Source organism: Engraulis encrasicolus, chromosome 22 (genome assembly GCF_034702125.1).
Source record: "Engraulis encrasicolus isolate BLACKSEA-1 chromosome 22, IST_EnEncr_1.0, whole genome shotgun sequence".
NCBI classification, from domain to species: Eukaryota; Metazoa; Chordata; class Actinopteri; order Clupeiformes; family Engraulidae; genus Engraulis; species Engraulis encrasicolus.
The window spans coordinates 26,074,951-26,093,611 of NC_085878.1; the positions used below are offsets into that span (position 1 = coordinate 26,074,951).

The 18,661-nt window shown below is 40.1% G+C and overlaps 2 protein-coding genes across 2 annotated transcripts in view; both read right to left on the reverse strand.

The window, feature by feature from the left end:
* Positions 1-6,078: 6,078 nt before the first annotated feature.
* Positions 6,079-7,062, reverse strand: rxfp3.3a1 (relaxin family peptide receptor 3.3a1). Its single transcript, XM_063188248.1, has one exon. It carries the CDS (start codon positions 7,060-7,062, stop codon positions 6,079-6,081), a length of 984 nt encoding a protein of 327 aa, XP_063044318.1.
* A 1,287-nt stretch (positions 7,063-8,349) lies between these two features.
* pias1a (protein inhibitor of activated STAT, 1a) overlaps positions 8,350-18,661 on the reverse strand; it is a 67,756-nt gene continuing 57,444 nt past the window's right edge. The window contains exons 16-17 of the mRNA XM_063188043.1: positions 17,063-17,100; positions 8,350-12,529 (exon numbers count right to left, since the gene is read on the reverse strand). Coding sequence (XP_063044113.1) covers positions 12,131-12,529; positions 17,063-17,100 — 437 coding nt within the window. The 3' untranslated portion in view covers positions 8,350-12,130. The remainder of the gene's footprint in view (positions 12,530-17,062; positions 17,101-18,661) is intronic.

An 18,661-nucleotide genomic window follows, 5' to 3' on the forward strand; every position in this document is an offset into this window, starting at 1 on the left:
ACAGATATTCTCTTGTGGTGTGTTACTATCATCTTTCTAAACCTGCATCAGAGATCAAACAACATATATTGTTGGTTATATCTGGTTAAGTAGTACTATTGTACTTCTTGGTATTTTTTTACAAGATTGAAAGCAAAGTAAAGCCACAGCATTTTGTGTGTCAATACTGGGACATTATAAAAGATTGGGATAAAGAATGATAAGATTGCTTTTTTTCTCCTCCTGTAACCTATTCTTTTGGACTCCAACCATTAAGAGGTCCTGTGGCTATTCTTAAATATTTTATATATGATTTTTTTTTTTTTTTGGTGGGGGTATCTTTATGTTCTTTATCTTTCTTTGCTGTTGATGTTTTGTTTGGTTTTTGTGCAGTGTTTTACCACTTTATGTTCCCATTGTATGTGAGGTGCTTTTTCTTATTTAAAAAAAAGATCAACAAAGTCTGTTATAGCTTCTGAAGAAACAGAGAGATGTTTTCTAATAGTCAGGGTTTACAATGCTCAGAATGTACTTGAAAGCATTGTGTTTTACACAAAAAAACGTATAGTAGTTAACAGAAGGTCTACCCATACCTATACCTAACAAATTGCACCGGTCTGTTGATCTTGGTTATTACATTGAAATAAACGATATTTTGATGATTAAGCTTATGCATTGCCATTATTCAAAATCCATGTGGAGAAAATACTTATCACTGTTGTCAAGTCAGATTTATATGCGATTAAAATGTGATTAATTTGATTAATTAATTTCAAAGCCTCTAGTTAATGTGATTACATTTTTTTAATCGTGTCCCATAGCTTAGGTCTATAAATGTTTTTTGTTTGGTTAGATCACTTGGCTGATGTTAGTACCGTAACATTGGTTATTGCGGGGACAATGTGCCCTGGAAAGAAGCAATAAAGGTCCGCAACACTGATCTATTCTCCCAAAAGCTGAATAGCACCACGTTTCGGACGCAATCAAAGTGCAATGATGTGCCCTGGAGTCATGTAGAGTCCTTACTCCTCAACGACACTTCAGCTATGGGTGATGCTATAGGCAGTGGGACAGACAATGGGGCAGATAGTTTACTCCCTAGCTCACAATCTTATTGGTACCCAAACTATGGGATTCAAACTTGTCACCCACTGACCAACTCTCTTAGTCATTCGGCCACAGCAGCCCATTTCTATGTCAGTTTCAAATAGTCTGTAGTCACCTATACTACAGTACATAACAAAAAGGAGTACATCCCTTTTGAAATGACACATTTTGAATAATATTTCAAAAAACACACAGGTTATTTCCAAAATGTGCATGGAATATGTTTAACGCAACATCTGTGAAGCTCACCACAGAAAAATAAATAGGTTCAACCCATCTCATTGTCCTAGGCGCCTGGAGCTATAGACGCTGCATTCAGAACCTTGAGATTTGAGAGTTTTTTTTATATGTGGGTAACTTAGAGCTGAATGAACATATTCTAATACAAAAGGAGGGTCTTAGCTTTTAAATTGAACTTTTCATGTTTTTATGTGCTTCGGAGGCGAGATATTTAAGTTTTCGAGGGCACCTCAGCTGCCTTAGGCTTAAATGGGTTAATAATGTAATTTGCATTAGATTTTTTTTTCCCTTTTTTTAAATTACGGTGTTGCAAACGTCAGTTCTGTCAGCAGGATAACTCATAAAGTTCTGAACAGATTTTAATGAAATTTTGTGGAGTTGTTGGAAATGACAAGAGGAACAAGTGATTTTGATAGTGCTGCTCACGATACGGATCCAGGAAATTTTTAAAGACTTTTCAACATTGCGGGATAGGGCAAATTTTGACATTCCAGTTTCTAATTCCACAAAAACAAGACAGGAAGACTTAGTAACATCAAATCACAAAATAGCTTCCTTGGCAGAGGTCTGCACTCTATGAGTGCATTTCTAGAGTTATAAGGACTGGCAAACTCTTGGTGGTGTTACGGCAGTATGTGATTCCACTGGGTGTGTTCCTTTCCTGCTAGCACTACAATTATCTGGCCAATATGATCGTGGGAGTGGCCTAATTGAAGACACCTGCACCTGCAATCAAGCCCTGTATACACGGGTTCTAATTTGTTGTTTTCTCCTGACTGCGCAAAACTAACTGTGTGTGCACAACTCAACCTCTGATTGTTGGAAACCAGTCGGTCAAAAAATTAGCCCACCTGGTTGGCTGCCAGTGTCTTGCCCCTCCTCACAATATCGTGTTTACAAACACAGTGGACCCATGTTAGGTTCTCAATTTTTGTTTTGCCCTGACTACGCGAAACTATCTACGCACAAACCGCTGTCGGTCCAAAAATTAGCTCACGTGGTTGGTGTCTTGCCCCTCCTCACAACACCGTGTTGATAAACACCGCAAACCCATGTATAGGTACATGGGGTTTTTTTTGTTTATAAAAACTGTGTTGTGAGGAGGGGCAAGACACTGGCACCCAATTTTTTGACCGACAGCGGTTTCCAACAATCAGAGGTTGAGTTGTGGGCAGCCAGGGCCGTGCAGCCAAGGGGAAGCAAAAATTGAGAACCCATGTATACAGACCTGAGGAATCCTTCTGCTCACTAGATGCTTTGGTGTTGAACTTTTGGCTGCTGCCTCTCCAGCCTGTGTTACTTAATGTTTGTACCAATGTCCTTGTTATGTATAATAGAAAAATAAATCACACAGGTTGGGTTGACTTTTAAAAGGTGTTTTTGCTCTTTTAAGGTTAAGAGTTGGTTTTATAGTCCGCTCCATAAGGACCACACTTGTGTTGGAGCGTAACAGTAGGCTTTTTATGTGACTGGGCTAGGAGAGGCTTGTTTGGTGGACGACAGCCACATACACCAATTCCTCGCCATGTACGGCATGTTGTGTCTTTAGGAATAATCACCTCAGTTTAGATTTCTACTGTACTTCCTTAGATATATGTAGTGAACTTGCATAACAACTTTGTTCAACCATTCTCATCAAAAGATGCTCCTGCCAAGGTGTTAACCTCTGTGACCCACCTGGACGTCTAAGACGGTTGCTGATCCATCTGTTGTTAAGTTTTGGAACACATTAATACAACGTTTAGACTGATAAGTAAAGCTTTGATGGTCTTCTTATAGCATCAGCCTTTCTGGTGTAAAACCTTTTTTCTTTCTCAGGTCTTTTGTCTTTTCTCTTCCATGTGGTGTTATGAGCTTAGAGCAGGAAATAGGAAGGGGTTTACATTACGAAATATTTATTTCATAGCCAACTGTTTGATGTTTGATATAAAACTTTGTATGTAACCTTAAACTCTTCTGAGACTGATGGAAGGCTTGTTGAATTACTAAAATAGCTTTTCTTTGAGACTTTCATTACTCAGCTCTACACCCCTTTAATTGCTCGAAACTGAAAAATATAAATAATCTAATCTAATATAAATAATCTTAGAAACGTTACTTTTCTGTTGTGAGTTCAACAGATATAGTGTTAAACATATGCATATTGAGGAGATATCTTTTGTATTTATTGAATTATTGTTAGAAATGTTTTCCAAAGGGGTTTAGTCAATATTGATGTGACTGTATTGCTATGGTCTCCCATGTCCCTGTCTTCTTGTGTCATACCTGCAGAGGTGTTGTTCAGGGGGGCAAAGGGTGACTGCGTCTCCGGGACCCCATGTATACAGGGAGCCCACACACAGTCCGATTTATGAAGATATGTGGCTGGGGGGGTCTATTGGAGCTTATTGTTCAGAGGGCCCAACATTTGCTGCTACGCCCCTGCATACCTGTGAGGTGTGACTGTGGTTTATCAGTAATGTCTTATACCAGTGTAACAGATGCCAGTTAAAAGCTCCAGCACTAGTACATACATCTCCGCACTACTCCACAGGGACACCCAGCTTCGGCAGGGGCTTGGCAGAGTTCCATAGTCGTTGTTTTCCCCCTGAGGGCCGTTACCCATGAATCACAGCAAAAGACGAGGGTGGGTACTGTACGGCAAGGGGGGTGGCTGGGAGGGGGGCTCTGTGTGTGTGTGTGTGTGTGTGTGTGTGTGTGTGTGTGTGTGTGTGTGTGTGTGTGTGTGTGTGTGTGTGTGTGTGTGTGTGTGTGTGTGTGTGTGTGTGTGTGTGTGTGTCTGTGTGTGTGTGTGTGTGAACCTTGACGTCTACAATTTCTCAGAGTTCACAGATCATGACTTTACAGGATAACGTCTTTTATTGTGGGGCTAGTCGGCTAATCAGACGATCTAATAGTGGAGACTGTGCTTGCCCTGTCCTATATATCTGTCTGACCTGTTTAGGCTGGAACCAAAAACAGGCTTTTTTGCAAGGCCCTCTCTTCTACTTCTGGGACAGCCTATTTCAAAATACAAAAACCCAACAACATCGGCTCTTAATTGTTTGCCCACTGGGAAATGCCCTGTATGGTAGATGACCAGTTCAGGCCTGTGTCTAGCCAGACTGCAGGCACAACATAGTTTGTTACATCCAGAACATTTGTGTGTAGAATCTCAGTCATAAAAGAGACCAGTGCGATCCTTCTCACATGACCCATCTTTCCATGCAAGCTTTTGTTATTGAGTCTGTGAGGACCGGCTTTCCTTGTACTTGAACTTTTAAGCTATCGTGAATGACTTTGGAAGCCTTAAATCTGCTTTCATTATTCAAGATTTGACAGCTGTCTACCTATCGAAAAAAAAACAAAAAAACTTAAGTCATTTCAATTGTTCAAGGGGATCTTTGGAACTCATGATCCAAGTTGTTGTGAAGAGGAGTGCAATCTTCCAAGTCTTCAAGATCAGTAGAGATACAACCACAAGGCATCATCCTCTGTTCGGAAGCCCACAAATGAAACACATTTATCTTTTTTGCTTTCATTGTCCTAGTCAAGTCAACTCTCCACACACATTTCTCCCCTCAAATTCAGCTTTTACCTTGACGCAGTGCTTATGAGGTGAATACAAGAACAGCAGAGCTAACGTAGTGGGAAAAGAAGACTGTCTTGCCCCGTAGGCCTATCTGGCAGTGTTGAAAAGAATAATATACGTAGTCAGTGCAGTGCATTGAATGCACTCAAGTGGCAATTATAAATAATTGAAAGGGGCTTATTATAAACGGGCCTTTAAAATCTTCTTCAGCTTAGGGTGCATTCGGGTGACTATGCCCAGGTCTAAATCATTTGGTTCGATCAGGGTAAAAAAAGCAACAACAACAAAAAAACAATCAATCAAACAAACAAAAGCTATAAAACCACAAACAGCAAGATTTAGCCAATACAATAGCTTTCACAGAACACTACACACCAATTCAGATATTTATTTTTAAAGAAGAGGACATCTAATACAATAACAATAACATACTGTAGGATATATATTATTTTTTTTCCAAATACATAAACAGATACATAAATATATAGCCTATGCCATGCATTTTCTATCTGCAGTGATTACAGCTTGTCTTTTTAGTCTTTTCTTCTTGGTCGTCATAATCAAGCTGATTAATCCCTACATGCACGCGCGCAAAGACACACTGCACGCACGCGCACGCACGCACACAATGCACCACTCACACCTGACACTGAGGCACATGTATGAAACATAACGACAAGTGGAATTGCTAAAAGCTTTTTACTAAATTACTGGTCTTGCCAATGGTGGTATATACCGCTTCTGAAGCAGCAAACAGCTATTACCTAAATGTTTGTTTTTGCACATGACTATGACCTGCGTTTCTGTCAGCGTCAGCGTTGATAAAGTGCACTATAATATAAAGTGCTTTGCAAAGGACAGAGTGACATTTCATCATAATAGCTTTTGTGGTATAGTGAAGCTTCCTGCATCACACTGGACCATGTGCATCAGCTGCTGAAGGTACTATAAGACATACAAAATATCTAGATATATTTCACCTTTGATTGCACATCTCCGTATTTAAATGAATAGTAAAGCCAACGCGTGCGAATCAAAACAAAATGTAGGCTACAGACATTTGTTTTCTTTTGCTGTTTGTCCTCATCAGACCATTCCAGCATCACTTCGTTGCGGCAGGGGGACTATGAGGAAAAGCACTGTTGCAACATTCATTGCATTTCCAGATGAAAACAGAGAAATCATTTGCAGGAGATCAAAGCCCTCAGTTTTGTCCTAAACTCCTTCCGCATGAGGCAGTAAATTATGGGGTTCAAACAGCTGTTGGCATGAGCAAGGCACACAGTCACTGGGAACACATACGTGTGAACCATGTAGTATGTCTTATCAAAGTAAACGGCATTGAATTTCACCAAGACACCCCAGAATGTAATGGCATGGTTAGGCATCCAGCACAGAAAGAACGATAGGACGACAATAGTGACCGACTTGGTGACTTGTGTTATCCTCCTTGAATTGTTCTTCATGCTGCAACGACGGATGAGTCTGACTAACATCAAATAGCTGATTGACACAATGACCATAGGAATAACAAATGCTATTAAAATCTTTTGTAGGTGATAGAGAGCCAACCAGTGATGTCCCTCTGGAAACTTAAGGAGACAGAGTTTCTCTCCCTCGACACTTGTAACCGTTGAGAAAATAGCTGTTGGCGCGGTGGCTGCCGTGGCCAGAACCCAAAGAGCCATACAGACCCACCTGACCGAGCAGGATCTCTTTCTGGTCCGGTCTTTGAGCGCAGAGGCAACCGACCAGTACCGAGTGATGCTCATCGCCGTCAGAAAAAACACACTCGCGTACATGTTCATGACGGTGACCGAGAGGACAATCTTGCACATGGCATCGCCAAATGGCCAGCTGAAGTCCAAAGCAGTATCCACTGCCCAAAATGGCAAAGTCAGTACAAACTGTAAGTCTGTAGCGGCTAAATTAAGTATGAAAAAGTTAATCTTGGACTTGCGCCTCTCTTGTCGAACCTTAATGAAAAACAACACGAGCAAGTTTCCAACAAGACCCACAGCGCACACAATGGAATACGTGGCAGAGATCAAGAATCTCAAAACTGGAGTTCCATCGGCGCTAACATCGATGTCCTCCAAGCTTCTGAAACGGTCTTGATCCCATAAGGATTTGTTTATTATTCCGCTTTGGTTTATTTCCTCCATTTCCTCTGGATCCCTTAGGCAACGGCCGTGCGTAATTTGCGTAATAGCATCCTTTCTTTATCCCTTATAATAGAGACCACATCGCAGAGAGTGATCCCCAAATCACATATACTATATCTTCCAGTGCCCGAGAACTTCCCCTGGACCGAGCCTTTGCCAGAGATCGACTTGGTTGTGATTTTATGTCATGCGCCTTTTGGATAACCTGTCTCTGCACCAACTGATTGGCTCGCTCTGGCGATTGTGCCAAGTGACAAATTACAATGTACGTGTGTTAAGGCAGGAAGGTGTTGCATTAATTTAAAGAAATGTGTTAATTATAGTGTTATTATTAAAATAAGCTATCTTTTGCCAATTAAATAAAATAAAACTTGGTTATTTGTCAAAAATGTAAATCTAAAATCAGATTATATCAGATTGGCAACCATGAGATCATCTCCTCTTAAAGGTGAAAATTGTATTGCTTTCACGAAAGTAAATACTGTATCAACAAATAAATACTGTATATAAGTTTAGCAAATGAACGGAGATTATAAGATTGGCATTTTCTCGGGTTTTCCTGTGTATTCACTGCCACCTGCAGTTCATACTGAATAACTGCAAGTTCTTACATGAATTATCTCCCTTTCTGTGAATATTCAACAGCCTACTTTTAATTGATGTTAATAAATAGCTTTCAGACCTTTAAGTAATAAAAAACGTGCTCAAATGTTGTAATCATACCCACTTTCATCTGTCCTTCACAATATACAACCTAAGCACAGAAGTGTTTTAATTGCATAAAGGCCCCCTTAGGTATGGTGAATTTTCAATTGGCAAGCAATGACATCTTTAAACACTCCAGATATACAATAATATTGAACATGAACATGCTTGTTTTATAGGGATAATACAGTATAACCAAATTTCATGAGGCGACACATCCCTATAGAAGGTTGGTTTATATGACCAAGTCCTACATCACTCATAAATTAGCTAATGGCATTAATATAATTGACATGCCATTAAACATCCACACACACACACACACACACACACCTGGTTACTTCCATACTAAGCACTTGGGCCTTCATGCTTACCACCAGTTCACACATCACACATTCAGAAAACGCTTTATACACTTCTTGAGACTACCCTCTTCCAAAGTTTGTTTCAAGAGATCTTGAAAGGATATTGTATATGTTTTGTGTATTACGCTCACACACTCAAACTGGTTTGTCTCGAACATGATGGTGGTAGTTCCTATGTCATGTGAGCACTTCCCAAATAAGCAATAGCAGACACATGTAACTCAATGCGGTTTATTACATCTAAACTTCCCTACATAAACAGTAACATTCAATAAGTAAACAATTTCTTCCAATGCATGTAATAAATATTTTTTTTCACTTAGTACTTTATACAAACTGACATTGGTCAACTGTACATCATTACTTTCGTATGTTCCTTAAAAAGCAGTTTCTCTCATAGGACATGCCGCATGGAAACGGAATCAAAAGGTTTAAGGCAGTGAGCGTAGACGCCAGCTGATCTGAAATACTAAAAAAAACAAAAAACAAAACAAAAAACACGAAAGAAAAGAATAACTGGAATCCACTCAAATCCACTTGGTACACAATTACCTTCTCGAAAATAAAAAGTCATCCTACGTACAATGTTTTTTGGAAACAGTGACAGAAGACACAAGAACATAGCCTGAACATTAACTCTGAACAACTCAACATACCGGTACATTTGTTTTCCTTTTTTTAAATCAACAACAGCATACACATACACACAACACACATAAACACACATTCCTGCACTCACACTCAAAACAGTTTCCCTTTATCAATGCATCATCTTCAAAACACTGACATCAAGTGCACAAGAGCTCCTGTTGCTTCAGTCATTTTTGCGGGATTCTTTCTTTTTTCCCGTAACACCCTGTGTGACTCATGCCGGCCTATCAGTCAATCAGACCGTCATATTTACAGACACGGAGGAAATAAGGAACAAAACCAGCCATGAAATGCCACACCAAGCCAACCACTCACACGGGGAGGGAGGAAACAAAATAAAAGCTTGCAACCAAGTCATACGATGCTACAGGGTTTGGGGCAGGCATTTTCTACATTGCGTGGTTGTGGCGTGCTGTGGCCTATACATGGGACCTGGGGGACACTCTAAGAACATGGTTAAGTGAAAAACCTGGCTAGGTTAACCTACAGGAAATGGTAAACCTGCTAATAGACAGACCAAATGTGTCATTTAATTAAGAAAAAGAGGACTCCAGGCTCTCATTTTCTATGATTTACCACTACTTAAAGGTTAACTTAACCTAGATGATTACTGAGCCAGGTTAATGGTATACCCCCCTGTTGTGGCAAACAAGTACTGCAAGATCCTGTAGTCATCACATCTGTCCATCACTAGGGTGCGATGGCCGTCACAAACTTGTAAATAAATAATGTAGCAACATAACGCATACATATAACACTGAAACTGGAGTAGTAGTTCTTAAAAAAGAAAAGAGAAAAAAAAAGACTTAACAGGTTGACGAACATGGCCTTAGCTGTTACAGAGAAGCATGCACGCATTATGTGGAGCACATCGATGGGAGATGAGCGACATTCAAAGTCTCTTTGACCACTTTTAAAAAGCTTTTCTGCCTGGATCAGTCATAATGCGCTCTAGGCGGGAATACTGAGATGAATGAGGGAGGACAAGCCATGTCTTCTCTCTCTCTTTCCTTTTTGGTATCGTCTGCCATAACCTGAGGCAGACCCATGCAAATACATTGAGGCCCGAAGCCAGCAGCCTGAAGCAGAAGAACATAACTGAAAGGAGCCTTCAGCAGTGTGAATGTGCTTCATCACTGGATGAACAGGGGGGTAAAAAACATATCATACCAATGTGAGTGAAACACAAGGAGGTCTTAAAAAAACACAAATTCATGAAATAGTTATGCTCTTACAAGACTGAAGTGTGACAATGAACCAGTGGAAATCAAGGTGTTTTTAAAAAATATAATAAAATAAATTAAGTACAGAGCATATTTTATACACAGGAGAAAAAAACAGCATTTCAGTCATTGAAGATGTGTGTGTGTGTGGAGAATATGTTTGCTTTGCTGCATCGAGACATGGCTGTAACAAAGGAGCCTCAGTGAACTAACATGGCCAGCATTTGACCCACACCACCAATTCACAACTGCACTTTCGACTTCAACACACACACACACGCACACACACACCCACACAAGTCTAAACCACAGCCCATGGTCACACAGAGCAATGTAAGGGGAAGGATAACAACATCTTGCTGGGGTACAGATTTGTTGCTCTTACTACAATCTGGCCATCCTAAAAGCCTGCATGTTCAGAGGAGAGAGGATGCTAGACAACACGGTTGTCATACAGTCACACAAAGAGCCACCTCAATGAAAAATTCACCCCTGCACTCCAAAGTGGGTGCATTACTGAAAAAGGCATGCATCCAGGGGTGGAGCTATAGGGGGGAGAAGCAGGGCATTTCCCCCAGGGCCCAAGGCCCTGCTGTATTGGTGTTGGGGGGGCCTTATTGTGACCATGGCAGGCTGTATGGAGGGGCCCTATAGGTGGTTTGCACTCGGGCCCTGTGTGCAATTGTTCCGCCACTGCATGCGTCCCTGTGTGACCCAACATGAATCACAGGGGCTTCACATCCACAAGATGGTGCTTTTATTTTGCTTCTTCGTTGCTTGTCAGACACCTTCCACCAAAAGCAGATGCTGCTGATGAACTAGTTTTGGGTTTATCATTCGGCCAACGAAAGATTTAGGGGTTTAGGGTGAATTTGGAAGTCCCCAAGTGCAACAAAAACAGGCATCATTTTTCAGATGTTCGCACAAACCAAAATATCTACTGGGGGGCCAATTATGGACGGGATTCAAGAGTCCGGTACAGGCACAGACATCAACAGAGGACTTAAGTACCAAACATGTTCAAGGAACCATACCAGAAAAACAGAGAAACAGCCAGAACACGCTTCACGAATCTGTGTGTTGATTGTAGAACAACAGCACAATTTTTTTTTTTTTTTACTTTTTGGCATGTGCGAAAACGAAAATGGAAGTAAAAGTGGTTTGCGAAGCAGCAAAATAAACAAAACAAACACGTTTCTTCGGATGAAAGGAGGATTCTTTCCAATGCAAATAGAGAACATGATGGAAAAGAATGGTTTGATGGCAGCCATCTGGACACAAATTTGGGACTGAATGATCCACACACACACACACACAGTTCACAAACAGTAAGCTTAGTGACCAAAGTCTAGGAAATGCTTTAGAATCGTGAGTGGAACTCACAGAATACCTAAGAGAACCAGAAGTCAACAGACCCCATCTCGCACAACACTGAACGTTTCCAGATCATTCTCTGTTTTGTTCCCCTTCCCCACATGATTTCTTTTCTATTTTTCTTTCCTTTTTTTTGAGTAAAAACACCACAATTGAAATTTGGAAGAAAAAAATGTCTGATGTCTCGATTTCGACAAGAGTCTCTCCAGGACAGACGTTCCCAACTACTGCAGAAGAAGAGTCAATGTCAGGTAGGAATAGAACTTTTAAAAAACAAAGCAAGAGGTACAAAAGTTCTAATAGAAGCAAAGGGGAACCGAAAAAGATGCACAAAGGAGTCAGAAGGAAGGGCCCAACAATCTTCAGTCTCCATGGGGGCAAAAAAAAAATTAACAAGTCAACTGAAGTAATTCACTGGACAGAGAGACAGTCATACATATTTATGTACAAAAGTAAAACTGAAAATATATTTATATATTTATATATACTTTTGTTCTCTGTACATAGCATTGTTCTTTTTCGTCCATAAAAAAAAAAAATCCAAGTTCCATTCTTCTTTCCGTTCTCTTAAATGCCTTGTGTATGCCCCACTAACTGTGGCGTCTTCCGTTTACATCCGAATCTGTACAGTTCGTTTTGGTGTGCGTGCACGTTGGTCTGTCTGTGTGTGTTTGAAAGTTTCTGTCTGTGTGCTCAGCATATAGCATGGCGTGGTGTGTTTTGCGTGCGTGTCTGTGTGTGTGTGTGAGGTCAGTCTAGCGAGATGACGTCGGAGATGGATCCGTAGAGTGCGGCGGCGGCGGCTGCGTGGGCGTGTGCGTGAGCGTGTGCGTCTGCACTGGATCGCGACGAGGCTGCGGCGGCGGCGGCGGCGTGCAGGTGTGCAGAGGTGGCGTCCCGTAAGCTGCTGGAGGACACCAGGCTGCTGCTGCTCCCGCTGCTGCTGCTGCCTCCGCTGCTACTGCCCACGCTGCCTCCTCCTCCGCCGCCTCCGTTCACTGGCGCCAGCCCACCACTGCCTCCAGTGCCCCCTGGTGGCTCCAGGAAGAGCTGCGAGGAGCCATACGGCAGGAAGCGGTTCAGGAGCAGCTCATGCTCGTCCGTGGCAGATGCTGCCGCCGCCGCGGCTGCCATCACCATGTTGTAGTGCTGTATGGGGAAGAGAGAGGAGGAGAGAGAAGGAGAGGAGGAGAGGGAGCGAGGAGGAGCGGAGCGGAGAAGAGAGGAGAGGAGAGAAGAGAAGAGGAGAAGAATAGGAGAGAAGAGAAGAGGAGAAGAATAGGAGAGAAGAGGAGAAGAAGAGAAGAGAAGAGAAGAGAAGAGACGAGAAGAGGAGAAGAATAGGAGAGAAGAGAAGAGGAGAAGAAGAGAGAAGAGGAGAGAAGAGAAGGGTTAGAGCCTGCTGCTTAACCATTTTGTGATGCTGTGGGATGAAGAGGGAGAGTAAAGAAATCATTATTTTGCAGAGCTACAGGGAAAGGGGAGACAAGGAGGGGGTCAGAATGAAGGCTATGGGCTGGTTTCTGGTCGTCAGTATTGCTTTGCCTTTTTTACATTTGTGTTAAGTGTATCGGTAAATATCTAATGTCCGTTGGATTTCCAGTCTCCATGAAAGAGGAAAGGATAGCTTTACAGATTCTGATGTCTGGTCTTTTAGAATTTGCCTGATGTATTCCTAAAAAGGTGGAGTCGGTCAAAAATGTCCAGCCTGTATCCTGAAGCAGTAGGAGAGAGGGCAAAGGTCACCAGAGGGAATAGAAAAATGAGAGGAAAAGGTCGAAGGTGACCAGAAGGAGCCCGATTTCTGCTTGTATTAGCATAGACTTCAGCAATACGCTGACGACAATAAGCACTTGCTCAACATGAAATTTCTTTTAAATATTAATGTATGCATTCTATGACATTATGCATTCTTGTTTGTCAGAGCAATATTGTAATTTATTATCACCATAAGGTCATGAATGCATTATGATTAAAGAGAAGAGGGAATTCAGAAATAGGGCATTTTCATGCCATATAGTGTATTTAGCTATTCAAATCATTTTTTCCCTCATAAACATCATACAAATGAGACAAATTACAGTGTATTCATGTTGTAACTTTAGTTCTGAATTAAGAAATGTTTCTGCTGGTTCTATTAGTAAATATCTAGAGCCATTTAAAGTGTGTAACATAAATGCTCTTTATGCAGTAGATTTTTTTCAGTTAGATGAAATACTAATAGAATTTTAGATGATCAAAAATCAAACAGAAGAACTAGTGTGAAGTCAATTTTGTGAGCTGTGCCTCACTGTGTAATGCGGTGTGTGACTGAATGTCCTGTGGTGTGACATCACTTTAAATACAATTCAAAGCCTTTCCAAGAAGAACAAACAGAGCAGTACGAGTTAGAAACACTGGAGTTTGAATATTATAATTTAATACATTTTAAGCCAAAATTTGACTTTCTCCTTTTAAAAAGTGTTTCACCCTTATTTGTCAACCAACCAATTTAGTAAATTAAAACCCCTGGAGGGGAAAAAAAGAAGGATAACATTTTTAGACAACAAACTGTTTTGATGTTAATTGACTAATTTCCACACCAGACACTTTAAAGGCACTAGAGGCGCCATTTCACATCCACATGAAAAGAGCTCTTGACCAAAATATCACACACTCCTGTGCAAGTGTGCATCTTGTTGGAAATAAGTGGGATATTTCAGTTCACCCTGCCTCAGCAACGTGCTTCAAACACTCAGGGGCAACAGAAGTACCTACTACAGTACAGGTACTGAAGGACAGGGCAATTTTCGTGACAAAGACATTGTAGGGTGGTGCTACTACTTTGCAACACCTACTCATGGAGTACTATGTCCAGAAATGCACAAAAATTTAATTAAATAAAAATAACACCGCCATGCCTCATTTCAATATTATTAAATCAAAACTGGCATACTTTATATTACTGACTCCGCATCTGTAAACCGAAGTGGAATTAAGGCTTTCATTAAGCAACAGTGCCGTTGTTGGCTTCATTTATCAAATTATTACACCTACCATTGAGTCATTAAATAACAAATTATTTCTTAGAAGAAATAGCAGTTATAACATTTGGCTTGATCTCTGGATACCCCTTACAGCAAACAGTTTGGTAACACTTCCAAATAAGGGGCCATAATTAACAGTAAAGTAGCTACAACCTAATACTTAAGTAAGGGTTAATAATCATTACTTAATGCCACATTAGACACATATTAATTGTTATTAATGCATATGTTGAATATTAGTAAGCAGTTACTTAACTATTAGATAACTATTACCTTGTGTTACAAGTTAATATCATATTATTATTTAACTAATAGATAAGTAAGGGCACAGTTAATAGTTAAGTAGCTATCAGGTCATACTTAACTAAGGACCAAAATTAACACTTACATAATACAAAAGTAAGGCATAACTAATGGTTAATTAATACTTAAATATTGGGTTTTGGGACCCTTATATTAGAGTTGGCTGAGGATAACTAATGGTTAATTAATAGATAGATATTGTTGTTTGGGACCCTTATATTAGAGTTGGCTGCGGATAACTAATGGTTAATTAATCGATAGATATTGGTGTTTGGGACCCTTATAATAGAGTTGACTGAGCATACCTAATAGTTAATTAATTGATCTACTGTGACATCTAGTTTTCACTCATTCAAATCACTGTAATAGTGGCAACAGGAGCCATTATATAGCAAGGATTAGACGTACACTTCTCAATGATGGTGGGGTGATGAGATGTAATTTTTTCATGTACCACTTATTAGTTTTAATGGTAAAAACCCTGCAATAAATGCAGAACATTATGAGTAATAGTTTTGAAGCAAGACTAAACCATTCCTCTGTGATAATTAGGTTAATGTTTGAGAATATTAGCTCCAAGAAGAGCAGTGCATGATGGGTACGCAATCTACAGACAATAATATTTCGGTATTATTTAATCATTAGATATGCCTTGCTTTTGTATTAAGTAAGTGTTAATTAAGGTCCTTAGTTAAGTATGACCTAATAGCTACTTAACTATTAACTGTACCCTTACTTATCTATTAGTTAAATAATTATATGCTATGAACTTGAGACACATGGTAAGGGGCCATTTATATAAGGGGCCATAATTAACAGCAAATTAGCTATAACCTAATAATGTAGTAAGGGTTAATAATCACTACTTAATGCCACATTAGACACATATAAATTGTTATTAATTCACATGTTAACATTAGTAAGCAGTTACTTAACTATTAGATAACTATTACCATGTTTCACAAGTTCATAGCATATAATTATTTAACTAATAGATAAGTAAGGGTACAGTTAATAGTTAAGTAGCTATTAGGTCATACTTAACTAAGGACCTTAATTAACACTTACTTAATGCAAAAGCAAGGCATATCTAAGATCAGTAGATTGCGTACCCATCATGCACTGCACTTCTTGGAGCTAATATTCTCAAACATTAACTTAATTATCACAAAGGAATGGTTTAGTTTTGCTTCAAAACAATTACTCTTCATAATGTTCTGCATTTATTGTAGGGTTTTTACCATTAAAATTAATAAATGGTACATGAAAAAATTACATCTCATCACCCCACCATCATTGAGAAGTGTACGTCCAATCCTTGCTATATAATGGCTCCTGTTGCAACTATTACAGTGATTTGAACGAGTGAAAACTAGATGTCACAGTAGATTAATAAATTAACTATTAGGTATGCTCAGCCAACTCTATTATAAGGGTCCCAAACACCAATATCTATCGATTAATTAACCATTAGTTATTCGCAGCCAACTCTAATATAAGGGTCCCAAACAACAATATCTATCTATTAATTAACCATTAGTTATCCTCAGCCAACTCTAATATAAGGGTCCCAAAACCCAATATTTAAGTATTAATTAACCATTAGTTATGCCTTACTTTTGTATTAAGTAAGTGTTAATTTTGGTCCTTAGTTAAGTATGACCTGATAACTACTTAACTATTAACTGTGCCCTTACTTATCTATTAGTTAAATAATAATATGCTATTAACTTGTAACACAAGGTAATAGTTATCTAATAGTTAAGTAACTGCTTGCTAATGCATTAATAACAATTAATATGTGTCTAATGTGGCATTAAGTAATGATTATTAACCCTTACTTAAGTATTAGGTTGTAGCTACTTTACTGTTAATTATGGCCCCTTATTTGGAAGTGTTACCAACAGTTTCTTTCAGTTGGGCTTACATATTGGTGCAATCTTTGGAAAGAATACAGAATTGTTTTGGTAGTGCATAAGAGCTGTCACTGCAATCTAAACCGCAACTACATGAAGTGGAATAGGTAGAGAGAAGAAACGGAGCAGCAGAGTAGAGAGCCACTTCTGGTAGCTAGTTCTGAGAATGTTCTTTGAGAATGAGAATGTCTATTCTCAAGTGCCAAGGAGCTCTTGTGATGGAAAAGTGCTGTATGAGAAACAGAGAGAGAGAGCGAGTGGTGGGGCCGGGGAAAGGAAAATTACACAGAGACAGGGGGCAAGGGAAGGACATGGAGTACAGAGTGCCATCGAAAACAAGAGAGCACGACAGTCTGAGCCTGAAGATGATGAGAATTTGGAAGAGCAATCCCTTTGTTGTTGCTGATATAAAATAATTTGCCTTCAGCCTCTCTTACCTGGTTTTCACCTTGTAATACAGAGAAGAAATTCAGATCTGGAAGAGAAAAGGAGAAAAGAGAAATTATCAGTTAACAAAATGCTGACTGACAGCCACACTGAGGTGGCATCCTATCCCAATTCAAATCCAAGACTGGAACCATTATACTATACATCATAACTTGCATTTCCTCATCATCTGCATTTGATGACCATGGCCATTTTCTATCCATTTACTTTCCTATCTGACTCAAGCAATTACTGTATGTCTATTCTAAATCAGTTGGTTATTTAGCTGTAGGGTCTCATCAGCCACTGCTATGACAGAAACTACTTTGTGTGTGTGTGTGTGTGTGTGTGTGTGTGTGTGTGTGTGTGTGTGTGTGTGTGTGTGTGTGTGTGTGTGTGTGTGTGTGTAACTGTCCTGTGTGTTTGTAAGCGCACACACACGACAGCTATTTTTGATGGAACACTATTTTCACACAGGTCATGAATAACCTTCTCTAGGCCAACACTACAACCACACCGTCTCTGCTGCTGCATGCTAGAAAAGCCAATATTGTATTAATAAGCTGATGTGTTATTTCTGGGTTTTTTGAGGGCATGGTGCCACACATGGAGAAGCCGTCGACACATCTCTATCAGTCATAATGTTATTCATGAAATAACACAGCTGCTATCAAACATTCATCTTCTTACCCCTTATTTCAGTGTAGGCACAGTCATTTTGTGGCCAGGCCGTTAGTGTGTGTGTGTGTGTGTGTGTGTGTGTGTGTGTGTGTGTGTGTGTGTGTGTGTGTGTGTGTGTGTGTGTGTGTGTGTGTGTGTGTGTGTGTGTGTGTGTGTGTATGCATCTGTCCTCATTTGTCCTCAGACCTGAATGTCATCTACAGACCGTAAATGAATGCCATAGATGGACTGAAAATTGCATTCCACATGGTGGTTCTTGTGGTAAATAAGATTTTTTTTTTTTTAAATCCATCTCCTTCCACATACTTTCTCCAATAGGTCACCTACTGCAATGCGCTATGATGCATGTATGTCCTGTACATACAATACATACTGTAATGCACTAAGGGCTAACCTGTTTCACAGATTACGTACTTTTATAATCACATACAAAAGCAAAGGGGATGTTGGAGGGCATTGGAGGTAAAAGAAAAAGATTGCTTTTTAATTAGTCGATTGAGGGGAAAATGGGTTCTATATCGTTCCTCCTGACCGCCAGAGGCGGTGCTTACAGCACTGGATGTCCATTGCACGTCCGTGCAGGTCGAGTATTTAATAACAACAAAGTCACTTGTGACCTGGGTGACGTCACCCGGTGACCACGGGGTCGGGTCAAAAGAGCGGTCCACCCAGGGAATGTCCTCTTGTCAGAATTTCTCGTGTACACTTCGAGTGACAGCCAAGCTCTGGTGGTCATCCGGAACGCATAGAACCGTGGCTATATACATAACCCTCGTTCTCTATACCTGAAGCGCTTCCCATTGAACGACTCACATTCACCTACGAGTATTCATATACTCCTTGACAAACTGGTGGAAAATGGCTGCCATGCAGGGCAACAATCAGCACACCAGGGGTGCGTTGCTCAAAAGCGTAGTTGTTAGCCAGTT